This window comes from Salvia miltiorrhiza, chromosome 1, assembly GCF_028751815.1.
Source record: "Salvia miltiorrhiza cultivar Shanhuang (shh) chromosome 1, IMPLAD_Smil_shh, whole genome shotgun sequence".
Classification (NCBI taxonomy): Eukaryota; Viridiplantae; Streptophyta; class Magnoliopsida; order Lamiales; family Lamiaceae; genus Salvia; species Salvia miltiorrhiza.
Genome location: NC_080387.1, coordinates 1,589,778 through 1,617,731, shown reverse-complemented (window position 1 = coordinate 1,617,731; position 27,954 = coordinate 1,589,778). Strand labels below are relative to the sequence as shown.

General features: G+C 40.7%; 2 protein-coding genes and 2 long non-coding RNA genes across 5 annotated transcripts; 1 reads left to right on the top strand and 3 right to left on the bottom strand.

Moving 5' to 3' along the window:
- Window positions 1–132: 132 nt before the first annotated feature.
- Window positions 133–1,212, bottom strand: LOC131007225 (uncharacterized). The gene is made up of 2 exons (XR_009095979.1): window positions 744–1,212; window positions 133–353 (listed from the first exon to the last, which is right to left on the bottom strand). It is a non-coding gene; the product is annotated as an uncharacterized LOC131007225 (long non-coding RNA).
- Window positions 1,213–15,662: 14,450 nt separating this feature from the next.
- Window positions 15,663–16,905, bottom strand: LOC131007148 (uncharacterized). The gene is made up of 3 exons (XM_057934307.1): window positions 16,337–16,905; window positions 15,853–16,271; window positions 15,663–15,766 (listed from the first exon to the last, which is right to left on the bottom strand). Exons 1-3 carry the CDS (start codon window positions 16,903–16,905, stop codon window positions 15,663–15,665), a joined length of 1,092 nt encoding a protein of 363 aa, XP_057790290.1.
- Window positions 16,906–17,807: 902 nt separating this feature from the next.
- Window positions 17,808–19,645, bottom strand: LOC131007223 (uncharacterized). Of its 2 annotated transcripts, none has more exons than XR_009095977.1 (3): window positions 19,526–19,645; window positions 18,442–18,518; window positions 17,808–18,132 (listed from the first exon to the last, which is right to left on the bottom strand). It is a non-coding gene; the product is annotated as an uncharacterized LOC131007223 (long non-coding RNA). The 2 variants fall into 2 exon arrangements; XR_009095978.1 differs by having other exon boundaries at window positions 18,442–18,512; window positions 19,526–19,634.
- A 2,839-nt stretch (window positions 19,646–22,484) lies between these two features.
- On the top strand, window positions 22,485–27,893 carry LOC131007147 (uncharacterized). Its single transcript, XM_057934306.1, has 11 exons — window positions 22,485–22,520; window positions 23,473–23,592; window positions 25,965–26,015; window positions 26,149–26,195; window positions 26,248–26,375; window positions 26,609–26,751; window positions 26,837–26,884; window positions 26,971–27,023; window positions 27,262–27,346; window positions 27,433–27,600; window positions 27,786–27,893. Exons 1-11 carry the CDS (start codon window positions 22,485–22,487, stop codon window positions 27,891–27,893), a joined length of 987 nt encoding a protein of 328 aa, XP_057790289.1.
- Window positions 27,894–27,954: the final 61 nt, after the last annotated feature.

The window sequence follows — 27,954 nt, the reverse complement described above, 5'->3', positions numbered from 1 at the left end:
ACGTTATTCAAAATAATTATTATTGTGATGAAAAGTAATTACGACTATAATTACTTGACCAAATAATTACGACTCAACCACGATCATTTACAATCCCCAGCAGTTTATAGCAGCATCAAGCAAAGCAGGTAGTTTTCTTGTATACAATTCAATCAATTCCTTGTGTATAAAAGGAACAATCAAGAGCAGCAGAAAAGACATAGCTACACATAAGCATAGTAACGATACAGTATTGTTTCCTCACCATCAAAATCTCAGTTTTACAATAAGCAATAAAGGAAAATAGGTTTATAACATATAAAAATTGGATCTTGAGCAGTAGACGAACTGGAGATCCCTTGAATCATCGATTCCTGAAATGGAAAATAGTTTGAGACTTATTAAGTAAAAATCTGAGAATTAGATGGATAAAAGGGAAAGAAGAACAGGGACGGTAGCAGCGGCAGCCGCGAGCCACCACGGCGGGGCGCAGCTGATGGCGATGACCGCCGGTGCTGCCCGCGCTACGGCGGCCCACGGTGGCTGGCAACAGAGAGATAGAGACATAGAGATAAGAGGAGAGAGACAAGGGGGAGGCAGAGCAAACGAGGAAGAAAAGAGGAGTAAGGGCGGCGCCGGCGCTGCTACGCAGCCACGGCTCACGGCGGCCGCCGCGAACAGGGCAGAGAGAGAGATCGAGAGGGGCAGAGTGAGAGAGACTGAGAGGGAGGATATAGAGAGAAGAAGAGAGATAGGGGACTTACCTGAGGCAGGGAGAACGACGGAGGAGCGGAAATCCGACGAGCTGGGGCGGCGGCGACGTTATTCTCCGGGATTCTCCAGAGGAGTAAAATTGATGGGGAAGATTGAAAACCCTAGGTTGAATTGATTTTAGAATTTGGGAATTAAATGTAGGAAGGAGAGGGAAGAAAGCGGAAGGGGAGAAGATGCGTCAGCCTCGCCGCGCCGGAAGCGGCGCGAGCCGGCGACGCTCGCCGGAGAAGGGGGGGAGAGAGAGGCGGCCGAGAGAGGGAGCGAAGAGAGGGAGAGAGGTCTGCGTGGGGAAGAAATAGAAAACAGAGAGAGATCAACTTGTTTTATGTTTTAAAGAAGGTTATTAATTTTAATTTATTTAAATCTGAAAATGGTTAATTGGGCTCAAACTAGTAATTGGGTTTAAGCTGGTACTTGGGCCTATTAATCTCAAAGGGATTAGTAATAATAAATTGTGTTGGGCCTTAGGAGTACATGAGATTATGGAATTAATTTGTTAAGTTGGGTCCTTAATTTATTTAATTGGATTCAATAGTATTTTAATTTGAGCTTAATAATCTTAAATAAAGGATTATTAGCTAATAATTTGTTTGATTTATAGAATTATTTTAACTAATTTATGCTATTACCTTATGTACTTATGCATAAATTAGACACTAGATTATTTCGAAATCAAATTCTTTAAAGAAAAGAAAAAAGAGAATTTATGTTATTTCTATGTTAATAATCGCTTATTAAATAAGTGTGAGCAGTGTTATGTTATCACCGCAGTTATAATTATCGCAGTTTAAGTTCACGTTGGTATTTATTGGTAAGTTTGCCAAATATCAACTAGTCTTCATACCATAATTTTCAATAGAACCATCACCTTAAAACCAACATAAGTATTGTCTAAATAAATTTCATATCATGTTCTCATTATTTATTAGTCAGTATTTATACTGAAGGTCAAATACAAGGGAAAAGAAGTAAAGCATTAGTTCAGAGTTACTTGTGTCGTCAGACCACGATCAGGTGGGCTTTCTAAACTCAAATGTGAAGTGCACACTATTTAATGATGTTTACATGAGTAAGGTTATATCAAAGTTATTGACTTGCCAAAACTTTTATGAGCTTGTATGATACCTATCTGGCACCAGAAGTTAATCGAATTCGGATCCTGTTCTATCCAGATGTTAGACAGGATTAGTGTACACAAAGGACCGTGAGCCGATCTAGCATATCGGCCGGCCTAGGACCGTGAGCCGGTTCAGCATATCGGTCGGTCTAGGTCCGTGAGCTGGTTTAGTGTATCGGCCGGTCTAGGACCGTGAGCCGGTTTAGCGTATCGGACGGTCAGTGACCGTAGAAGGTGGCCACCTTCTCGGCACACAGTTATCATTGCAGATATGGTAGAGTACAAAGAAGTATGTCTGCAGACGCATGCGAAGTTTATGATAATTACAGGGAAGTTTTACAGCTTTGCATGCACAGGTTATTTAAATAAAACTCCTGTGTGATGCTTGAGATGGCAAGTTCAATTTATAACTCTAAGAGCAATCTTTCGAGTTATTTCGGCATGTGACCATTGAGTACCTTTTAGGTACTCAGCCCTGCATATGTTTTCTAAATGTGCAGGTTAAGCTGTGATGCAGATGGATGTCAGCAGAGCAAAGCTTTTGATATATAAGTACTAAATTAGGCTCAGGATTTCATGTCTTCATACATGTAATCCACTTAAGCTATTCCGCTGCAACGCTTAGTGCGTTTTACTTTATTGATGTGTTGCAAAGATTTCAAACTAATAGCTTACAGAATTATGTCACTCGATACTTAGACAACTTGTCGTTATGTATTGCGAGTTGTCTGCTTTTGAGTTTTAGAAAAAGATCCTTTATGATTTCCAAATATTTTGGTAAATTATTGTTTAAGCAGGTTAGTATTTTTTATGAGATCTATTTTCTTTTTCATTTTCTTACTTTGTTTTCAGTCACACTTTTTCCCGACTTAACTATTCACTAGCTTAGGCCGGGCTGTGACATAATATAAGTATTTACCTTCATTTAATATAAAATATTTTATTTTCTAAACCCTAAACCTTGAAAACTAAACCCTAAATTCTGAACTCTAAACCCTAAAACCTTGAACACTAAATCATGAACCATAATAGGAATATTTACTTTTAATTAGCATAAGATATACATTTCTTCTCACAAATGTATACTTAAGTATTTACTTTCGTTCAATATAAAGTATTATCTAAACCCTAAACCCTGTACACTAAACCTTGAACACTAAATTCTAAACCCTAATAGGAATATTAACTTTTAATAAGTATAAAATATACATTTGTTAGCACAAATGTATACTTATGTTAATATAAGTATTTACCTTCATTCAATATGAAGTATTATCTAAACCCTAAACCCTGAACACTAAACCTTGAACACTAAATCCTAAACCCTAATAGGAATATTTGCTTTTAATAAGTATAAAGTCTACATTTGTTAGCACAAATGTATAATTGTGCTAATATAAGTATTTACCTTCATTCAATATAAAGTATTATATTTTCTAAACTCTAAACCCTGAACACTAAATCCTAAAACCACCCTGAACACTAAACCCTAAAATCCTGAACACTAAATCATGAATCCTAATAGAAATATTACATTTAATTATCATAAGGTATACATTTGTTCGCACAAATGTACACTTATGTTAATATAAGTATTTAACTTCTAAACCCTGAATACAAAAAGTAAAAGTTCTTATGAATAAAAATAAACATTAATGTGAAGAAATGTAATATTTCAAAAACGTTACCTTTGTTCATAGTAATAATTATTTTTCTTTATATCAATCAATACTTTTTTTATTATAATAATTGCTTAATCAAATAATTAAAAGTACAAGTTCTAATAAATAAAAGTAACAATTATCATAAACAAATATAATAATTTTGAAACATTTGTTAACAATAATTGTTAATTTTACTCACGAAAACTTATAGTTTTAGTTATTTGCTCAAGTAAGTATTTTCGTCAAAAAAAGTAATTATTGATATGAAGAAATGTAATATTTTAAAAGTATTACATTTTTTCATGAAAATATATAAAAAAATGCAAAATAAAAATAGTAAATAAACTTGGCGACGGCCATTTGGCGTCCTCATCTTCCCTGCCGTCACGCCCTTCGTCCCACCTCTCTTCTCGTGCTTTTCCTCCCGATCCCCAAATTTCAGAAAACACACATTGTCAATTGGAAACGAAACGGAGCCCTAATCCTCTTCTCAAACTCAATCTGCTGCTTCGCCCATCCGGTTCCGGCGAGGCCCCGCTGTTAAGCATTCCAGCGCCGCCGCGCTTTCCTTGGCCGGAAATCGCCTCTCCGTTGAGCCCTAGCTCTACCTCCTGCCGACGCGGTTAGCCCTAGCCTCCCTCTCTTTTCCTCGCGGTTAGCGTCGACATCAAACCGGCATCCGTCCCCGTTCAATGAAAATCAGGTACAACAAAATACCTTGAATAAGCCTCCCTCCCCTCCTAAATGCTAAGTTCAGTACTACTCTGCTGTGAAGAAGAACTTCTAGTTTTTGGCAGTTCATAACTCAACTCTGTTGGCTCCTATATTACTAAATGCGAGAGATCAATACTAGGCATGTGATTGCATCTGTTTGATAAGAGTTCTTAATGCATTTGTCTCTTTATGCATATACTCATCTGTATACTCTGTATTTTTATTCAAACATGTGATCGATGGTATGATGCATGCACTGGATTTGAATAAGCTGAGCTTAGTATTTACCTGCAAATATTTGGTGTTGGTGGCTGCTGTTATTGATATTGAATGCAGACGATGGGGACTCTTAAAGTTGGCAGAGCAGCAGCTTAATGAATTCTCCTCACTTTGGTGGCTGAAGGAACAGAGAATGAAGGCAAGGAGTGTTGGCTAGTAGCCTTAAAGAATCGAAGATGGTGGAGGTGGTGGGTGATTGAGGAGATGGTTGTCATAGGGTGGCTGATTGACACCTATGTGTACTTTGGCATGGTTAAAGGGATGGGAGAGTGGCTTGAAGGCTGCTGTTGCACCTATTCTGCACACACATAGCACACGTCCCCTTTCTTTCCGTTTCTTTGGTTTGTTTTTTTGTAGTAGGTAGGAAATAGGGATGCAGGGAATAGTAAGTTGTAAAGTTGCTCATTCTGTATCTATAATACTAATTTCGGGTTCCCATATAACGACGCCTCGTTATAACTCTCTACGAATTACATATTTTATAACTCGTTTTATAAGTCGGAAATTAATCACGACTTCAAGTAAATAATAGAAATACTATTTATATCGTATACAAATTAATAACTTGACTTTGCTAAGTCAGTTATTAAATTAGAAAATAAATTATTGATTGCTTCAATAATTCAATCGCGATCGCCTCATGCGAAGACATTTAATACAAGATTCTGAGTTGTATTATCCAATAAACAATCACTGAATTTATATAACTAAAATATGCAATAAATATCGCATTTATTGGTCTTAATTATAAATAAAAGAGCGGGCTATTACATTTATAAGTTATTAAAATTTATAATCACTCTACACTAAGCTTAACCAAATACTCCCCTAGAAATTAAGCTTAACCAAATACTCCTCTAGAAATTTGTGCAACTAAGCTTAGCCAAATATCCTTTACAATTTTTGTGCACTAGGGGGGTGGCGGTTAAAAATGGAAGGCCGAGATTTCACCATCACAAAAGTAAAAACGTGGGATGACGTAATAAAGTGGTCAAAGGCGTCAGACGGCACTTAATTCGATGGAACGAAACATGTATCACAATTTCCTGCGCAGGCAATAGCATAAAGCCCGACTGCGCAGACCTCTTGATATTTTCTCCTGCGCTGATCATCTTTTCCCATATTTCAGAATGAAAACTTCTCGTCTACGAAAATTCACAAAAAGACCCACTTCTTTTCGTACACTGGGGGGAGTAGCTGATGAGGGGAATAATCCTCATCAATGCAGGATCCAATATACACTCCACCTTTCACTAATACTTATTATTATTATTATTATTATCATTATCATCATCATCATCATCATCATCATCATCCTACAGTCTACAAATGATATTATAATAGAAATAAATAATTTAAAAAAAGAAATACAAGAATTAAAAAATGAAAATAAAAATCTATATTATAGAATTTCTAGAATAGAAAATCCTTCGAAGGAATTTATAATTCCTACAGAAAAAGAATAGGATTATACTAAAATGGATGAAAACTTTTTAACTACTTTAGAAATGGTAATATCACAGAAATGGCATATAAAAATTACACTTTTAATTGATAATTATTATTCAAAAGAATTTATAGCATTAGTAGATAGTGGAGCAGATTTAAATGTAATACAAGAAGGATTAATACCTACAAGATATTTTCATAAAACAACACATACGTTGTCTCATGCAGGGGGTAACAACTTACAAAAAAATTATAAATTACCTAAAGCTAATGTCTGTATCAATAAAAAATGTATTCAAACAAGTTTTTTACTTGCAAAAGATATTACTAATCAAGTTATACTTGGAACTCCATTTTTAACAAAAATATATCCAATTAAAAAGATTGATAAAGAAGGAATAATAGGAACTTTTGAAAATAATAATATTGTACTAGAATTTGTAAGTGAACCCTTTACTAAAGTATTACATGAAATTTATGATAATATAGCCTCAAAAGAAAATCAATTGTATTTTCTTAAACAAGAATTAAATATGATAACTATTGAGGAAAAGTTACAAAATCCTAAATTACAGGATAAAATAAAGTTAATTATAAACCAATTCTCAATAGAAATATGTAATGATCATCCTAATGCTTTTGGGATAGGAAGAAACATATTGTTTCTCTTCCATATGAAGAAAATTTTGAGGAAAATAAAATTCCTACAAAGGCTAGGCCATGTCAAATGAATTCTGAATATTTAGAATTATGTAAAAAAGAAATAAGTTCTTTATTAGAAAAAGGATTAATAAGTCCTTCACAATCGCCTTGGTCTTGTACAGCTTTCTATGTTAATAAACATAGTGAACAAGAAAGAGGTGTACCTAGGTTGGTAATAAATTACAAACCCCTTAATAAAGTATTAAAATGGATAAGACATCCAATTCCAAATAAAAAGGATTTATTAGATAGATTATATGATTCAATAATATTTTCAAACTTTGATTTAAAATCAGGATATTGGCAAATACAGATTAATAAATCTAATAGATATAAGACTGCCTTTAATGTTCCTATAGGACATTATGAATGGAATGTCATGCAATTTGGATTAAAAAATGCTCCATCTGAATTTCAGAAAATTATGAATGATATATTTACTCCTTATAGTGAATTTATAATTGTTTATATTGATGATATTTTAGTATTTTCTAAAGATATAGAAATTCATTTTCAACATCTTAGAATTTTTAAAGATATTGTAATAAAAATGGTTTAGTAGTTTACAAATAAAAAATGTCTATATTTCAGACTAATGTAAGATTTTTAGGGCATAATATTGAAAAAGGAAATATAATTCCTATAAATAGAAGTATTGAATTTGCTAATAAGTTTCCTAATGAAATTATTGATAAAACACAACTTCAAAGATTTTTAGGAAGTTTAAATTATATTTCACCTTATTATAAAGATTTGGCAAAAGATACTGATGAGGAGTGAGGATCCCATCAGCCATCCTACCCCGAACAAGGATAGCGGCGCCGACTTAGCCCCGGGACACACTCGGCCCAAGAAGCGTGAATACACCACACGATCGCCGAAATAACACAACGGCGATGATTAATATCGGCGCAGATTAAGAAAGAAGCTGGCTTAAACCCCAAGCCCACTCGGATCGAAAGAAGCAAAGCCATATCATAAGAGATAGTGGCGCCGTCAAATATCTGCGCAGACTAGAGAGGACAGTGCAACACTAAAAGCGACATACGGATAAGACCTAGGGAGTGAAAACAACCAGTAATGAGAGCTGGAAAAGAGCACATGTTCAACAAAAAGCTGCAAAATAGTTAGAGAGTTTGTTAGTAGAGAGAGAAATGTTCACGTACGCCGCATGTGGAGTACGTGAACGACAAGAAAAGCCCATTTTACCCTTCGCCCTAATGTAATCCTATAAATACGCTTTGTAAACCAATATTTGATATGCAATTTTACCTTAAGAAATCTCATCTGCAAGTTTTCAAGCAAATCCCCTCTCACACTGCGATACAGGTGATTCCGACATCCTTTTCCGACTAGTTTAGATAGGTTTGAACGTTAGACTTCACCAACTGGCGCCGTCTGTAGGAAAAGTGGGCTAAGGCGTGAGATTTGAGAGAGTGTCTGAGTGTCCTTGTCCATATTTGGTTTAGATCTGTTCATCCTGGCATAAATCAAAGGGAAGAAGGGGGGTTTCGTTACCAAGCCTGCGTTTATGGCTATACTTTACCGCATTTGAGGTTTATACGTAGAAAGGGATGGAATAATCAAGTGATATATTTGTGCATAAATGTTTAAACATGGCTTATTTTGCGTTTATAATGGATGAAATGTATGTTTGTTGTTTGTATCGGCAATCCACTGGGATTTTCGGGATCTTGGTGGCCTCTGTCACCTTGCATGAATGAAGGGGAAATAGCAGGGGAAGGAGACGATTTATTTAAATATTTTTTGGGAACCGTGCCATTTTTGAATTTTTCTTTGGGAACTGTGCTATTTTTGAATTTTTGAACTTTTCTACACGTGTTGTGCATTAATGTTACTTGCTTAATTTTGATGCATTCCCGGTGCGATACAGAGAGGTAACTCCCTTTCTGTGTTTCTGATGTTTCATTGTTTATTTTGGCTAACCTTTGTGCTTTTCCGAGAGCATTTTCTACCGGAGAGGACCTTCCGTTGCGGAAATGTCCTTTACCTAATGATGAACGACGGGAACTCTGTTTCACCTTTTTTCTGGGTTTATTTCCTAGAAGAGGGGGATGTTCATCTCAGAAAGAACGGCAAAGAGGATTTCTATAAATTCCTTTCTATCTATGGATTTCCGTACATTTAATCGAGAATCGTTCCATGGGCCGAAGTTCGTGGGTTTTTCTGGGGCTTATCTTTTATTATTGGAATACTTATGGGCCCACCTATCGCCGATATAACACAGCGACATCTGCGCAGCCCGCCTCCGCCGGTATACTTCTCCAACCTTGACTCATTATTTCTTATCTTACTGCGATACAGTGAACATGTACTTTACAATGGCAACTCATCAACACTGCAAGGATCTAAACAAGGATTTCGAAGCCGCTGCAGGGAACACATCTGCCAAACCTACTGACGACACATCGACTAAGGGAGTCGACTTGACTGGGCTTACGCCGCCGGGTTTCACTACGATCAACAACATGATCCCTGCTTCTGTACAATCTAATATGGGAGCAAATATGCCCGTCGTGGCTACTATCACTACAGCACCAGGGCCAACCAATGTCCCTATCAATGACCAAGTTTTGGCTATGCTCAACTATGCAACTATTCGCTCTTTAATGGCCATTACTCAGCCAGCAGCCTCGCCAGAGGGAATCATAGCTGCTCAGAAAGCAGCAACCGCGCCTGCGCAGGCAGGGGGAGGAGAGACAGCGATGGCCGCTCAAACAGGAATAGACAGAGGAGAAGAAGGGGGAAAGAACAAGCGGAAGTTTGTTACGAACAGTGTCCAGATCGAAGATGTGACTGATTCAACCAGCGGGACCACTCCGCAGCGCAGCTTAGGAGCACACAAGGACAATGACAGGCTGAAGGAAAAAGTATCTTTCCTCCGAGACCAATTGAAAAGTCTGGAGACAGAACTCAGGGAGCACGATCATAACACAGAGGTGAACAAATTCCCCGACCAACACGGACTGAGACCTGAAGAGCCCCGGAGGGAGCTCCTCAAAAGAAGTCGGCGCAGGCCGAATGATACCATATTCACGAGAGACCGGGAGGGACACCACTCCGACATCCCTATATCAACACCTACTCACAAGAGCCCTTTCTCAGAGGAAATATTGTTAGAACCCCTACCAGCAAATTACCACCCCATCTCATTGGATTATGATGGCACCACCGATCCTAAGGTGCATATAGCACGTTTCGAGGGGCTGGCGGCGCTACATCAGTATGGGGAGGGAATCAAATGCAGGATCTTCGCCACGACTCTATCGGGCATGGCCCAGCGATGGTTCCACAATCTGAGAAATAATTCTATATACTCATACGATGATCTTCACCTCATGTTCATGAGATAGTTTGCCAGCGCAAAGCGGGTTGGGAAAACACCAATTTCCTTGATGGACATCAGGCAGGAACCACAAGAAACACTTCGGGAATATGTGGCACGATTTAACACAATCGCGTTAGACATACCAGACGCCGAATCTCAGATTAAGTGGTATGCTTTCGCTAGAGGGTTAAAACAAGGCCCGCTCTTTGAGGCACTCCAGATCAAGCCGCCCACTAGTTTCGAAGACATCATGACAATAATACCGGGATACCTCCAACTGGAAGACGCTAAAATGGCAAGGAAGGCAGAGGCCGATAAGCTCAAACCTAAGAAGCAAGACAGCGCAGACGCTGGAGAAAAATACATCCCGAGAAATCCCTACCGAGGTTTACCTCCCAGAATCCCAACGAGGGCCATCGAAGCTGGAACAGGCTCATTAATCACGGCGCAGACAGAGAAGAGGGAAGAGCGCGGGGGTTACCGAGATGATTTACAAAATCCAACTCAATGGAATCGTCACATAGACGAAATTTTCCATCAGATCAAAGAAGAGAATTATTTCAGAGCTCCAAAGGATTACCAACCCGGAGCCCCAGCCCCAGGCAGGAACAATTTGTTATGTGAATATCACAACCGTTACGGTCATCTCACCCGCGAATGCGGACATTTGAAGCATCAGCTAGAAATTTTGGTCAGGAAAGGGTTCCTGGATCAATTCATAGAAAGACCACGAGGCTCATATAGAGAGAACCGTTACGATGAACGTAGGGAGGATGAGCGGCGCCGACGGGATGACACCCGCCGCGACCATGAGGACAGGGAAAGAAGACACAGACATGAGGAGAGAAGGGAAAAAAGAAATCATAGGCGAGACAGCCAGGGCAGACACAACCCCGCAAACCACGCCCAGTATGACAGAGAGGTACACATGATTACAGGAGAAAATAATATTCCAACATCTAACAGGGCCAAAAAACAATTGGCCCGCATGGTCAGATCTGGATACTATGACAAAGCTGTCATGACAATCAACACCGCGCCCGATGAACCGATAATATCCTTTGGACCAAAGGATGCTAGGTCTCTATTCTATCCTCATGACGACGCCTTGGTATTCTCTGCCAACGTGGCCAACGTATTGATACACCGCATCTTTGTTGATTCAGGCAGCGCCGTCAACATCTTATATCTAGAGTGCTGGCAGGCAATGGGTTTGGAAGCTAAGCTAGAGCCCGCTGTGGCTCCTCTTTATGGGTTTTCAGGGGAATCGGTCCTACCGGTGGGAATAATTGAGTTGCCAATGACGATAGGGCAACCATGGGGAAAAAAGACCCGAATGGTCAAGTTCTTGGTCATCGACGCACCGAAACCCTCTTACAACATGATCTTTGGGAGACCGGCGCTGAACTCTTTTAAAGCAATCATCTCTACTCTTTACTTGAAGATGAAGTTCTCCTTGGAAGGAGGCAAAATTGGTGAAGTGTGGGGAGACCAGGCTGTGTCGAAGAAATGCCATGTACAAGTATTAACTCAATACTCCGGACAAAAACGAGAGAGGTCAGTACACCAAGTAGAGGCAAGCAAGAAGGGAAAAATTGGAGTGATCACGGCTTCAGAGCCCGAGCGGAGAGAGATCGCAGAGCTGCAAGGGGGAAATGATAAAACACCCCTCGTCACTACCAATGATACGTGCATGGTTATTGAGCTTTTCAAGGATAAGGAGGGATTTACCACCAAAATCGGGGCACATATGGAGCCAGAATTGCAAAGAAAAGTAATAGTTTGCCTGCGCAGAAACGCTGACGTATTCGCGTTCACTACGGCGGACCTGAAAGGAATCGACAGAGAGCTAGCCGAGCATCGTTTGAACGTAGATCCCACGATCAAGCCAGTCAAGCAAAAGACGAGACACTTCGGTACTGAAAAGGATGCTGCTATTCGAGAGCAGATACAGGCGTTATTAGAAGCGGGACATATCATAGAGGTGCAATACCCAGACTGGGTGTCAAACGCTGTCATGGTGGAAAAGAAGGCTAAGACTTGGAGGATGTGTGTGGACTACCGGGACCTCAATGCAGCCTGTCCAAAGGATTGTTACCCATTGCCACGGATTGACCAGTTAGTAGACGCAACGTCAGGATGCGAACTTTTGTCAATGATGGATGCTTACCAAGGATACCATCAGGTTAAGATGTACAGGAACGATGTTATTAAAACAGCATTCGCAGTCTGCGCAGGGATCTTCGCATATGTGAGTATGCCATTTGGACTAAAAAACGCTGGGGCTACTTACCAGAGAATGATGGACAGAATCTTCAAAGATCAATTGAAAGAGAATGTGTCGGTCTATGTAGATGACATGCTGGTACGTAGCACTGAAGCACGCACACATGCGGATGACTTGGAGGAAATCTTCTCGGTGATACGAAGACACAAGCTCATGCTCAATCCGGCTAAATGTACTTTCGGGGTGCAGTCGGGAAAATTCCTGGGATACAAGGTTACGCCTGAGGGGATAGAAGTGAATGCAGACAAAGTTAGAGCTATTATTGACATGACGGCGCCGCGGAACGTCAAAGAGATATAAACACTGAACGGACGAATAACTGCACTAAGTCGGTTCATATCGACGTCAGCAGAAAGAAGTCTGCCCTTCTTCAAAATTTTGAGAAATGAAAGTCGATTCGAGTGGAGTAGCGAGTGCCAGCAAGCCTTCGAGGACCTCAAGGAATATCTCAAAGGACTACCCGTCTTGACCAAACCGATACCGGGGGAGCCACTATATCTATACACTTCGGTGGGGGTAGAATCTTTGAGCGCTGTGCTAGTGCGGGAGGAAGGGGGTACGCAGAAGCCAGTTTATTTCGTGAGCAAAATCATCCAAGGAGTGGAGATCAGATACACCGCAGTGGAGAAAACAGCTTATGCTATCATGATCACGGCAAGAAAGTTGCGCCCATACTTTCTGTCACACAAAGTTATCGTCAGAACAGCGTTGCCTTTTCAACAAATCCTGGGGAGGCCAGACCTCGCAGGAAGAATGGTAAAATGGGCCATTGAGCTGGGCGAATATGACGTGGCGTTCGAACCGCGTACAACCATTAAAGCACAGGCCCTAGCTGACTTCATTCAAGAGACCACGAGATGGCCGTTGCGAGGACCATGGACGGCGCAGGTCGACGGTTCCATCACCAAAGAGGGGTGTGGAGTCGGAATATGATGGAACCTACCAGTTTGCGATCAAGTTTGAGGACAAGCTGTCAAATAACGAGGCAGAATATGAGGCAGTGATAAGGGCTGCCCATATCTTGAAGGAGCTCAGAGCAGACACATCAATAATCAAGACCGATTCGCAACTGGTAGCCCAGCAGTTGAGAGGAGAATGTGAGGTTCGCGATGACAGAATGCGAGCTTACTATGATCGGATGCAGCAGCTCAAGGAAAAGTTTGAAGAATTGAAAATAATACAAGTACCCCGGGAAGAAAATCGAAGGGCTGACTTGCTAGCAAGGATGGCCAGCGCCGTTGAACAATCATGGAATGACGAAATCACACTCTTGTTTGAACCAAAGAAGAGCCCAGGGATTCAAGTCTGCGCCGTCGAAGTGGGGGATGATTGGCGAGTCCCAATTATTCATTTCTTACGTACGGGAGAAAGAATGGAGGGAGACACAGCAAAATACGCTAGATATGAAAATTTCTGTTTGATCAGCAACCAGCTTTATAAGAGATCTTTCACGAACCCGTTCCTTAAATGCTTATCAGCGGAGGAGGCAGAATTCGCTCTAAAGGAAATCCATCAGGGATGCTGTGGAAACCATGCAGGATACAAAGACCTGACCAGAAAAATCATCAGAGCAGGCTTTTACTGGCCTGGCATCGACAGGGACACCAAAGCTTATGTAAAGAAGTGCGAATCTTGCCAAAGATATGCGCCAAAGATTAACGTCCCGGGGGAAGAAATGGGGGTGATGTATTCGGCATATCCTTTCGACAAATGGGGAATTGATATCGTGGGTAAACTGCCAACGGCGCCGGGAGGAAAATGTTTCTTGATAGTGGCAGTAGACTATTTCTCGAAATGGGTGGAGGCAGAGGCGGTAACAAGGGTGGATGAGACCACCGTCGAAAAGTTCATCTGGAAAAACATCTGTTGCAGATATGGGGTGCCCAGAGTTCTAATATTAGATAATGGAGCACAGTTCACTAGTCAAAGAATTGGGGATTTTTGTTCAAGGATGGACATCGAGCAGAGATTCGTCTCAGTAGCCCATCCCCAAGCCAATGGTCAAGTCGAGCTGGCTAACCGCACTATCTGTGAGGGAATCAAGAAAAGATTAGAAAGAAGCAGAGGACGATGGGCAGAAGAATTGGACACGGTCCTGTGGGCGCTGCGTACCAGTCCCAAAACAGCCACAGGAGAAGCCCCGTTCACTTTGGTTTATGGCTCAAACGCAGTCATTCCAGCAGAGGTAAGGTTAGAATCACATCGAATTTGTACATATGATCCGGCGCAGAATGAAGAACTGCGCAGGCTTGAGCTGGACCTCATAGATCTAAAGCGAGAAGAAGCCCAGGTCAAGGCTGCCAAGTACAAAAGCATCATTAAAGCAGGGTATGATAAGAAGGTCAAGCAGCGCCGATTCCAGAAGGGCGATCTGGTACTCAAGCGCGCGGATGCTCTGAAAGCTACCGGGAAATTTGAAGCTAACTGGGAAGGACCATATATCATCACCGAAGTCTTAAAAGGCGGAGCCTATCATCTGTCTGATCAAGAGGGGAGAGTTCTCGAGAGGCCGTGGAACATCAATCACCTCAAGAAATTCTATGTGTGAATCTTATTCATGTCCCATCATTATGTAGACCAGATACTCTTTTTCCCCACAGGGGTTTTAATGAGGTCTGGGGCCATGGTCGTCATCAATAAAGATCTATGGTTTTAGGGGAAATTCGCCTCTTATGTTTTCTTCAACATAATTTACAACACAGGTTAAGAAGACGACGCAAGCACAAATTCAAGGCATAAATTGCACAATCCAAGGCATAAATTGCACGACGAGGGCATTAACTGCACAAATTCAAGGCATAAATTGCACAATCCAAGGCATAAATTGCACGACGAGGGCATTAACTGCACAAATTCAAGGTATAAATTGCACAATCCAAGGCATAAATTGCACGACGAGGGCATTAATTGCACAAATTCAAGGCATAAATTGCACGACGAGGGCATTAATTACACAAATTCAAGGCATAAATTGCACGACGAGGGCATTAATTGCACAAAATCAAGGCATTAATTGCACAAATTCAAGGCGTTAAATTGCAAAATTCGAGGCATTAATTGCACAAATTCACGGCACAAATTACACGACAAGGGCAATAATCATAGAAGTATCAAGCAATGGATCGCACGAGGAGGCCATTATTAGCAAGAGCTCATCTGCGCCACTGCTGTCGATTTCACTCAAAACACCACCCCTAGGATTCGAGGCGATTGATCAACAAATAAGAATATGGGACGATGACCACAAGAGCATTAATCACGAAATAAGGGCATTAATTGCATACGCTAAGCTATAAATTGCAATGTCTAAGACATTAACTGCACAATACAAGATGTGAATTGCAAAGTCTAAGGCAATACGAGGATATCAATGGTAGCGGTGGAGGCATTAACTGCAAGGTTTAAAACACGATGATCCAGGTCCCCAGTCAGCGCAGAACGAGGTCCCGAGTCTGCGCAGACAAATATTTTGTCCAGAGAATCAGCCAAAATTTCTATGGTTGAACCAAAGCAGGAATATTTGAGACTTGAAGTATACCTGACATGGTGTCTGCACCGTCCTCGGGATCGGGGTCTCCTTCTGTCATGGCAAAGACTCGGGGCTTCACTTTCTTCATAGGCTCTTGAATATTCTTTTGCGTCTCCTTCTTGTTCTTTGGACAGTTATATGACATGTGTCCTGGATCGCCGCAGGAGTAGCAGACGTTCTTCCCACGCCAACACTCGCCTATGTGGAATTTATTACACTTTGGGCATTGAGACTTCTCATTGCTTGATTTGGATGATGCAGATCCTGTTGAAGAACCACGTGTTGGTTGCCATTTCTTGTTTGTTGGAGCATTTTTCCCTTTTCCAAAATCTTCCCATTTTCTCTTTCCGAATGAGTCACGGTGTTGTTGATCTTTGATCTCTAGTTGCAAGCCATTGGAGACTGCTTGAGCTCGGTCGATAACTTCTCTATAAGTTGGCAATCTCAAGGCGGATATTATTCACAAATTTCAGGTCGTAAGCCTTGCTCGAACCGACGCGCTTTCTTCACATCCGTGTCGACTAGGTATGATGCATATCGAGACAATTTGTTGAATTTTCTCTCATAGTCGACAAGTGTCATATTTCCTTGCTTGAGATTGAGGAACTCGGTCTCCTTTTGTGTTATGTAGGATTGAGGAAAATAGCGATCCATTATCAACTCCTTGAAGTCCTTCCAAACCAAAGCTTGGCGTTGTTCAAGTGTCAATGTTCGAGCATGAGATTCCCACCAGTGGCTTGCTTCTTCGGCCAATTGATAGATCGCACATGAAACTTTTTGCTCTTCACTACAGCCCATAAGCTCAAATATTCGTTCGAGCTCACGAATCCATTCTTCCGTGTCTTCAGGCCCTTCGGTTCCCTTAAATCTTGGTGGACCCATCCTTCGAAACTGTTCAATAATTTCAAAATTCCTTACTCGAGGTTGTCCAGCATTCATGCCACCCTCCTGTTGTTGCTGCATAAAGCCTTGGAGAGCTAGTAGAAATTGAGCAAAATCAACCCCATTGTTATTCACAGGTGGGGCTCGCTGCTCATCTTCCGGAGCGCGTCGCGGGGGCATTATCCTTTAACTAAATCAAGATGTTAAGAACCTAAAGTCAATGTCCTAACGGTTATATTTCGAGGACTAATTCTATTAGAGCATAAATCTATGTAATATAAATCAATCAAGATCACTGAGGAAACTTCTATTTCTTTATTTAAAAACTTATTCTATCAAACTTTATCATTGATGTGTCGGAAATTCAAAACATAGCCAGTAATCGTATCAACTAAATATTAAAATCATTTTTTGTCCCTTGTGGACACACATATTCTTTCACATTATTCAAATTGATACGATCAAGCTTTCAATTTTTTTTTTCGACACGATCATTTCATACTCACACCATAATTTTAAGCAAAATAAAATTATTTAATAAATACATATTACCTTGGAGTCGGCATAGAGCAGCAGCCACGAACCACATTCTCTCCCGATTCGAAACATGTCACAACAACTCATATATTACTAATAATTATATTTTAGATGCAAGTCTACAGGAACGTAGACCTGCTCTGATACCACAATGTAACACCCCCATCCCTTGCGAATAGGAGATGCTACCCAAAATATTCATTTATTTGATTTCTCTAATATTAATTTAAGTATAGGATATAAAGAAAAATAGGAAAAGAATTCCCTTTTTGATAATATAGTAATATAATAAATATTACTATTAAAATTAATAATACTTAACCAATGAGTTATTAAAATATACTATATGTGTAATAGAAAAATTATCAAAATTTTATTTCTCTTTTCCAATATAAAAAATATGTAACGGAAGCTGTAAAACTACAATAATAATCCTGCCAAAACACTATATATATATATATATATATATATATATATATATATATATATATAAATATCAAAGGCAACGGAAGCTGTAAGTTATATAAACGACATTCAATAATAACTTTATCTAAGCATCATATTTATATATATAAAAAGATGGAGTACATACAAAACCATCAAGTTTAAAAGTATAATTAACGTGTTCGAGGCACAGCTCGTAACTACACATACGGTAAACAAAATATATATATTCGGTCACAGCCGTCATCAAAATGCATGATCATAAACCAATATATATAAAGTCTCGACCCACCAAAATTGGAAGAGGCTAAGTTGGTTAGTAGCAAGATATATTTACCAAAAACAGCAACATATAATACTTCATCATATAATAGAACGGGAGAATGTGGAGCTCCATGTCTGCCGTCTTGCCGTCAACTCCTTAACCTGAAAAGAATCATAAATAATAGGGTATGAGTGTGCAAGCACACTCAGTGGGGTAAACACTGCAAGCAGTTATAACCAATTGTGTAATGAATCATAACATGTTGAACTCTTATAATTTTTCACTTAGCTGACATCTTGTGAGACTAGTCTCGGTCCCTTGTGGACCTGACCCCTTGTGGGCCGTTCAGCTCTTTGATCCCTTGTGGATTCGACCCCTTGTGGGTCCCATTAGTTCATATGAATGACGCACAACACAACAATGATTATAACCATGTAACAACTACGCTTACAGATAAAAGTAAACCCCACCTTAAGTGATTGAATTCAAACCTCTTCAAGCTTGCTTCGGTTGTCCTCCTCGAGCCTTGGATGCGCCGCTCCTAGCACTTGAAACACTTTAAACTTAGTTTCATTACAAGCACTTATTCTTGAATAAGCTCTCATTTCTTTAAACAATATTTTTAATCTCTCTTGAATATATTCTTGATAATTGTACAATACACTTGAAGCCGAAGACCATATTTGAACATTTTATGAATCTACAAATTATAAATTCATAGTTTCAATTACTAGTATAAATTATACTAATCTAACTTCATTATAATCATATCATTTAATTATATAATATACTAAGTTTAGATCACCATAATCCTTATAATTTATTTCAATTCTTGGCTAATAATATTAAAAGCAAATGTCTTGATTATCTATTTATGTGTTCAAGGTGAAACAATCATCAAAAATCTAATTCAAATTCCCAAACAAAAATTAAAATAAGCATAACATATTAAAACTCATATTCGACACATATGGAGCTACATCTCGACGTCTATTCTGGCCAATTTGACCTTAGATCTCAAGAAGAAAACCTATGATTAGAACGTCTACGACATGAGCTACAAAACCCCTAAACTTATTCTCCCTCACGGCATCGATTTGACGCCGGAAGGTTGACTCAAACTCGCGCGGAAATCTTCGCGCACAGACCCGACACCCTGACTTGATTGGCTCATAACTCCCTCGTCCGGTGTCGGATTGATGATCCGAAGGTACTGTTGGAAAGCCAACGACGATAGCTTTCTAATGGTACCTATATTAATGGGGTTTGATGAAAGAAAACAGATGAAAAACGGTCTGCAAGGTACGATCCTGCTGCTGTCAAAAACAGGGGAAAAATAAAACACAGCAAAACACATGCCGGCAGCCACCACGCCGCCGGAACTACTGTTCCGGTAATCCCTCCTCCTCACTCACACACAACAGACTTCATCCCACCAATATCTACTCAAGACCTTTAGCCATCGATTAAGAAGAACAAGAATGGAAGAGAAGTGCAAAACCCTTTCAAATTCAACAAGCAAAAATCGAAGAAACAAGAATTATGAGAAATTACCTTGATGGCTGCAGTAAATCGATGAGTGGTGAAGATGGAGAGAAGAGAAAAGACGCAGGGGAGAGAAGATAGGGAAATTACCAAACCACAAGCATATCCTTATATATATACATGGATTATCTATTAAAAAATCTAACTTATACAATAAAAATCTAACACTTTATAAATATTTTAATGCTATTTGCTAATAAAATCTTAGATATTTTTATCAATAGCAATTCTAGAATATTCAAGTTTATTCATTAATATTATATGACTTATTACAAAAATTCTTAATATTTTAATATTAAATCAATTCTAGAATATTCCATTTACTTATACCCCATTTTTTTTATAAACAATTTACATATTAATATCTAACATATTCTAGAGTTTTCATGTATTTTATTTTACTAATCTTACTCTTTAAGATTTATTTATAAGTAATTTTTAATTTTGCTAGGGCGGATCCTCGCTCTAAGTCGGACAACCTGTACAACATTTTAAAATCAAATCCGTTAGTTTTAATAACGTCATAAAAATATTTTACTTAAACATAAACATCTCTAATATATTGTAATTAAATTATAAATAAATTAAAAAGGTTCGGGGTATTACATGTTTCTTCGAGATCTCCGAGATTGACCTTTCCTTTTATGGCTCTGGCTGTCTGCTTCTCCTGGTAACGATCAGACGGACTGCTCTTATCGGTGTGGCTCATACCAGGTGGTTGCTCCAGGTTCCCATGCCCCAAGTTGAATTGGAGAGGTACTTGTTGGCCGAAGCTCCATGCTGGTAAACATGACTTAGCAGTCTGGGCTCGGTAATGCCCATTCTGACCGCATTTCCTCCGTTTCTGCTCTACTGATCTTCCTTCCTCCACAACTTTGTTTTTCCCCCTGACAGACCTGTACCGACACAATTAAAGAGAAAAATAGGGCCAAATGGCCCAAAAGTCGATGACGCATCAGGGGGCAACTCTTTAGTGATCAGATAATTAGCTATATCGGCATACCAGGGCTCCTGTTTGGTCAGAGCATACAGTTCTTCTTCCTCCTCTCGGGTGCTCGTGGAATATAACTTCTCATCTGGAAAAGTATCGGTAATGGGCATACCATCATCCTCTTCCAGTTGCAACCTGCTCAAATGATCCGCCACGAGGTTCGCAGCTCCTTTCTTGTCCCTTATTTCTATATTGAACTCTTGTAACAGTAAGATCCACCTGATGAGTCGAGGTTTGGATTCCTTCTTGGCCATCAAATACTTCAACGCAGCATGATCCGTGTAGACCACCGCCTTTGTTCCCAAAAGGTAGGAACGAAACTTCTCTATGGCAAACACCACTGCCAAGAGTTCTTTCTCAGTAGTGGTATAGCTGCATTGTGCCGAATTCAGTGTTTTGGATGCGTAGTAGATCACGCAACTCTTTTTGCCTTTCTTCTGCCCTAGTACTGCTCCAACGGCGTGGTTGCTGGCATCACACATGATCTCGAACGGTAAGTCCCAAACCGGAGGTTGAATAATGGGGGCTGACACCAACTTGTTTCTCAGAATTGTGAATGCCTCCTTACAATCGTCATCAAACTCAAACGGCACATCTTGTTGAAGAAGTCTGGTCATGGGCTGGGCAATATTGGCGAAATCCTTGATAAATCGCCGGTAGAAGCCTGCATGGCCAAGGAACGCCCGTATGTGCTTTACTGTTGTCGGGTAGGGCAATTTGGCGATGGAATCAACCTTCGCCTTATCCACTTCAATCCCCCTTTCCGAAATCACGTGCCCCAGCACTATTCCTTCCTTTACCATAAAATGGCATTTTTCATAGTTGAGGACCAGGCTCTTCTCCACACACCTTTTTAATACAAGCTCTAGATGATTCAAACATGCGTCGAAAGAGCTACCATATACGGTGAAGTCATCCATGAAAACTTCAATGCAATTCTCCAATAGATCGGAAAATATGCTCATCATGCACCGTTGAAAGGTTCCCGGTGCATTGCATAATCCGAACGGCATTCTCCGGTATGCAAATGTTCCAAATACGCAGGTGAAAGTGGTTTTCTCCTGGCCTTCATGTGCCACAAAGATTTGCATGTATCCAGAATATCTGTCGAGAAAATAGTAATAGGCATTACCATCCAATCTTTCCAGCATCTGGTCGATGAAGGGTAATGGGAAGTGGTCCTTCCTGGTTGCATCATTCAGCTTCCTGTAGTCAATGCAAACTCTCCATCCAGTTTGCAATCGGGTGGGCACAAGCTCGCCTTGATCATTCTCCACAACCTGTATCCCCGACTTCTTCGGTACGACATGGACTGGACTCACCCATTGGCTATCGGATATGGGATAGATGATTCCCAATTCCAATAGCTTAAGAATTTCTTTCAGTACCACTTCCTTCATGACCGGGTTCATCTTTCTTTGAGAATCTCGAAAGGGTTTGGCTCCCTCCTCAAGGTAAATGTGATGCATGCACTCCGTGGGACTGATGCCTTTTATATCAGCTAAAGTCCAACCGATGGCTTCCCTGTTCTCTAGTAATACTCTGACCAATCGATCTTGCTGCACAACGGTTAGATCAGCACTGATGATAACTGGTAATGTCTCTTCTGGTCCCAAATAAGCATACTGTAGATGTTTAGGTAGTTGCTTGAGCTCCAAAACGGGTGCCTTCTGGATTGAAGGCAACACCTTCTCGTTCTGCCCATACTGAGCCAACAACTCCGGTTTGCTTGCTTCCGTTCCTCCAGCTAGATAGACCTCCTGAATTAATTCCTTGATCTTCTGATCTACCTCCACCTCGGCTTCCAAAGTACTTTCTCGGAGAGAGTAAAGCTCCATGATGGCTTCCTTCATCTCATCATCCTCCATATGTTCTGCATCCCGATCAGTCAGACCATACTGAATTACTTTCTCTGTGGTATCCCTGGAACCGAAAGCAATTCCTTGTTCTTGCACCAAGGGCTCAAATACATCGATCATGTCCACCGTTTCCATTGCCTGTTTCCTCTTCATGGTCTCATAAATGTTGAATTCCACTTGGACTCCATCGAACTCACATGTCAAAATTCCGGTTTTCATATGGATCTTAGTTCTAGCGGTAATCATGAATGGCCTTCCCAATAGTATAGCATTCTCTCATGTTTCGGGTCCAGTATCCAGAACATAGAAGTCTGCTGGGAAAATCAAATCCCCAACCTTGATCAGTACGTCCTCCACCACTCCTTCAGGGTAAGCATTGGACCTGTCAGCCAACTGTATGACCACACGGGTGTTCGTCATGTCGCCAACATTCAATCTCTTGTATACAGCCAATGGCATCACATTAATGGAGGCTCCCAGATCCATCATCGCCTTATCCATGTTGGTTCCTCCTATATTGCATGCAATGGTGAACATCCCTGGATCCTTTCGCTTCGTGGGTAGCTTCCGTTGGATCACCGCCGAAACACTTTCTCCCATCACGTATCGGACTTCTTCCTCCATTTTGACTTTTCTTGAACAAAGGTCTTTCAAGAATTTGGCATATTTTGGAATTTGCCTGATAGCATCGAGTAGGGGTATGCTCAATTCAACCTTTTGAAACATCTTCATCATTTCACTTGCTTCCTTCTCTTTAGCTTTCTGTTTCAGGCGTCCTGGGTAGGGTGCATCGGTTGGGTTGCTACCTCTAGCTTGTTCGTCAGTTAGATCCTTACCACTCTTATTCCAGCTTCCTCGAAGCAATTCAGCCTCTGCTAACAACTCTTCTTCCTTTTCCTCTCCCTCAGGAAACTCAGTTAGCACAACTTGGGCATGTTCTCTGGGGTTGATTCCCATGGCTGGGAGTTTACCAGCGTTCTCCTCCAGTTTGGCCACTGCTTTAGTCAAGTGACTAATTTGCTGGTTGGTTTGGTTCATTCCGGCACGAATTTCATTGCGAAATTTCTCGCTCTCCTTAGCCATGCTTTCAATGGCTTCTTCCCAAGGTGCTCTCCGATGTGGTGGTTGATAAGGGGGTTGTTGTTGATTCTGGTTGTGGTGTTGAGGGGGTCCCAACTGGTACTGTTGTTGATGCTGGTTCTGATTATACTGGGGACGTGGCATCGGTGCGCTCATATTGTTCTGCTGTTGGGGCTGACCATCTTGCTTCCATCGAAAGTTAGGGTGATCTCTCCACCCTGGATTGTAAGTGTTTGCATAAGGATCATACTTCCGTGGATTCCCATCATGTCTTCCGATGGCATTGACATCTACAATATCTTCGCCAAAATTGGGACAATTTTCAGATTGATGTCATGTGGCATCGCAAAGACCACACTGGCGAATCTTCTTCGGTATAGTCAAGCCCGACAGAAGTTCCTTGAGTTCGTTCATGCTCTTCTCCATAGTTTTCTCCAGTTTGGACATCTCCTCCTTCTCTTCAGTTTTCCTTGGTTTTTCCAGATTTCTTTCATGTCCTTCATCGCGTGATTCTTCTGCCATGGTGCCCAACAATTGGAAGATCTCCAACGGAGTCTTACTTATCAACGATCCATTGCAGGCTGCTAGGACCAAACTACGATCGTTTCTCCGCATGCCCTTTACAAAGCTCTCCACCTGATCTTTTGGAGTGATTTGGTGATGAGGGCAGTTGCTTAACATTCTCTTGAATCTCGTCCAGTACTCGTAGAAGGATTGTAGCCCATCTTGCCTTATGCTGCGGATATCCCATCTCATCCGCTCCACTCGTGATGCTGGGAAGAATTCTTCCAAGAAGGCCTGTTGCAGTTGTGCCCATGTAGTGACACTGCCTTCGGGTAGGTCATACAGCCATCTTCTTGCGTTGTCCACCAAGGTAAAAGGGAAGAGTATCAACTTGACATACTCTTGCTGCTCATCATTTGATTGGTGCATGATTGTCGTCTCAAAATCTTGGAGATGAGTATGAGGGTCATCTCCTTGGTATCCATTGAACTTCGGTAAGATCTGAAGCAATGAGGGCTTCATGTCATACCGACGAGGTGCGAACGGATTTGCGGGTAAGGTGATTCCGTTCGGCCTCTGGTTGAGATTAGTTGGGTATGCCAACTTTCTGAGGGTCTGCTCCGGTACGGCTTCTGCCTGTTCAGCCTCTGCCATAGCTTTGCGTCTCGCTATTCGTGCTCCTGCGCGCAGTCGTCTTTCTGTACGATCAATATCAGGATCAAACACCAATGCTCTTACAGCTCTACGAGTTCCACGCATACACCAGTAGCGGAAAATGGAATGAGGAGAGAACAAAATTGCTGCGCGTCACTCCCCGGCAACGGCGCCAATTTTGACACGCACCCGTCGTGCGGTGCGGGTAAAATACTTGTGTATGCCCAGTACAGACAATACACGCTCCTACGTCTCACAACAAGTTCTCAGTCTTAGTGGCAAGTGTAGGGTCGAATCCCACAGGGAGTGAGGAACCACTTTGTTCTCCAACGACAAACTGAGGTGTCACAATTCTCAATCTGTATACTCTGCACAAGAAATTAACAAGATCAATAATAACAAAGGGGTGATGTAACACCCCGTACTTTTCCCTTATGTTGGGAGATAGTGTTTTAACACTATTGAGAATACTGAGATGTCGAGATGCGAGATTTCACTACTACAAAAATTTACATACATAACAGTGAATAGATAACGGTTTTTTTTAAAAACCGTTATGTATGAGCGCACTTTTAGGAATAGATAACGGTTTTGCGAAAATCCGTTATCTATGTAGTGTTGTCTAAATGCATAGATAACGTTTTGAACAAATGCGTTATGTTTTTGCGTTATCTATTAGTTGCATACATAACGGTATTACAAAACCGTTATCTATGAGCATTTTTTATAACGGTTGTTTTAACCGTTATATATGAGCGCCTTGATACTGTTATGTATTACTTTTATGAATATTTATTTTTAATTTTAATAATATTATAAAAAATTAAAATCCTAACCCTAGCCAACCCCCCTCTCTCTCCCACCGTTCTCTCCTCTTCCTTTTCTCTCTTCCACCGCCTTACTCCCTTCAAACCGGGCTTCACTGTCGCCGCCAGCCCCCATCCTCGCCGCCGTGTAGCTGTTCGCGCCGCCGTCCTCGCCGCTGAGGCCCCCTATCCCTTTCTCTTCCGCGAACAGCAGCGGTCCGAGGCGCCGCCGCTGATGTATCCTTCTCTGAAACTCCGGCGCTGCTTCTGTAAAATCTGGCGACTAATTTTGACCGTTCTTTCCCTCTTTTTCTCTTTGTCTCGGTTTCCCTCTCTAATCCCTCACTGGAAGCGCGCAATTGAAGGGAAGAAGTAGAGCCCTAGCTTCTCTGTCTGAAATCGCCGGTCGCCGCCCTGGCTTGACGCCGCCGGATATCCCTTGCTCGGAGATCGCAACACCGCTAAAGCCCTTCCTCTGCTCAAAACATTCTCAATATGAGGTTGATTCCAATGTATTTCCATTTCACTACTGAACTATTTCTTGTTTAATTTAGGGTTCTGGTGGATGTATTGATGCTGTTGCAGCTGCAATTCAAGTTCTGGAGGTATTTTGTTGGTGTTATTTGGGTATTTTTTCTACAGAGTATCTTGTGATTAAGTAGATTATCATGTAGATTTATTGACGCGTGCTTGATAATTTCTGATCATGTCTGTTTTTTTCTTTGCCCCTGAATCCAGATCTCTGTCTTTTTTGGTTTTAAGTCTTTGCCTTATGATAGTCCTATGTCTTTCAGGAACTTCTGTTTTCACACATGTAGCTATTTTGTATATTTGAAGATATTATATTATTCTGATCAGGATATTTGTTGGATACAATAAAGCTATCAGAATTTTTGAGGTTCATCGCCCAGGGAGAGATTTTGAACAACACTCGACTGTTTTAGGAAACAAAGAAGGCCAATCAGGTGATTTTATCTAATTTCTAGATTAATGGGGCTTTGGAATGAATTCCACCAACTTTGGATTGACCCTAAATCTGTAAACTTTTAAATCATTATATAAGCTCAAGTATTTGATAAGTTATTTGTTGTGATCTATGTGGGTTCAATCGAGTAGTATCTATGTGGTGTTAATGCATTAAATATATTTGTTTTTAGTGGGATCTAATCTTCCTGAGCTTCTTTCTTCTTATGGTCAGGTATTATATCTTCTATTGTTTTTTCCCCCACTTCTTCTGGTATGCTGGTTGTGGGCTCCTACAACCAGACTACTGCTATATACAGAGAAGACAATATGGAACTGCTGTATGTGTTGCATGGCCAAGAAGGTGGGGTTACACAAGTAAGTTGGTAGAGTTGCCTTCTGTGGGTTCATGTTTTCTTGAGTTTCTAGAAGTGGTTAATCATTCGAAGTATGTATCTGCCAGGTTCAGTTTTCTAAGGATGGAAACTATTTGTACTCTGGGGGACGGAAGGTAGAGTCCAACTGCTCCTCTTTTGACAGCATACTAATGCAAAATTAGATGGGCCTTTCATGGATGTTCTTTCAAATATCTTGCAGGATCCTTATATTCTATGCTGGGATATTCGCAAAACTGTTGATATTGTCTACAAGTAGGTTTTTTGTTCCTCTCTAAAACCTCATATGGGAATTGGGCATTTGACTGCAGAAAAAGCTAGCTATGTTCATTATCAATCTCATAAGTTCTCCTGTTGGACTAGTCTTGAATTATTTTTTCTTAGTTGCTTGCCAAATGCTAATTTCTCCTCTGCAATAGTTATATAAGAAGTGTGGGCCTTGTTAAAGCATTAGGATCCAATTGTTACTAACTTTTCTTCTGTATTTGGTTAGACTATATCGATCATCTGAAAGCACCAATCAGAGAATACAATTTGCTATTGAACCTCTTGGTCGATATCTTGGAACTGGTGGTCAGGTACCTTTTTAGCTACCAGTAATCTTTTCAGGCATTCAATTCAACAGCAGTTAAGTCTCTAATTTTGTCCAAACTCTCTTTTAAAGGATGGTCTGGTGCATATCTATGATCTTCAGACCGGGGAGTGGGTATCAAGCTTTCAAGCGGCACTAGGTTCACTCATCCTCCTCTTTATACCTGTCTGCTTAATTAGAAAGATTATATTCCTCAGGTTCTTGGTCGGTGAAGGGGCCCATATGTGGGCGAAGTCAAGGGTATTGCGACTGATGGCACTATAGAGGATGCGGATGAGGTAGCTTTTATCCGACTACATACACTGTCATCTAATCATTTTGCCAAAATCCCACCTTTGCTTGTGAAATCTATAGTTTTATTATCAAGACAAAAGAGCCGTATTTGCACTTTTGACTTGTCGTAGCTTATGCATTTCATGGTGCAGTGGTTGGTGAATTTTGAGCGTGCGCAGGCTGAGATTGCTAAGATACGAGAACTGGATGATGACGAGGATGAGAACACTGATACTTCTGCTGAGAATTTTGGAGATTGATGCAGGTAATTTTTCAGCTCAACATATGAGTGGTTATGGCAGCTTAATGCTCTTAGTTGAC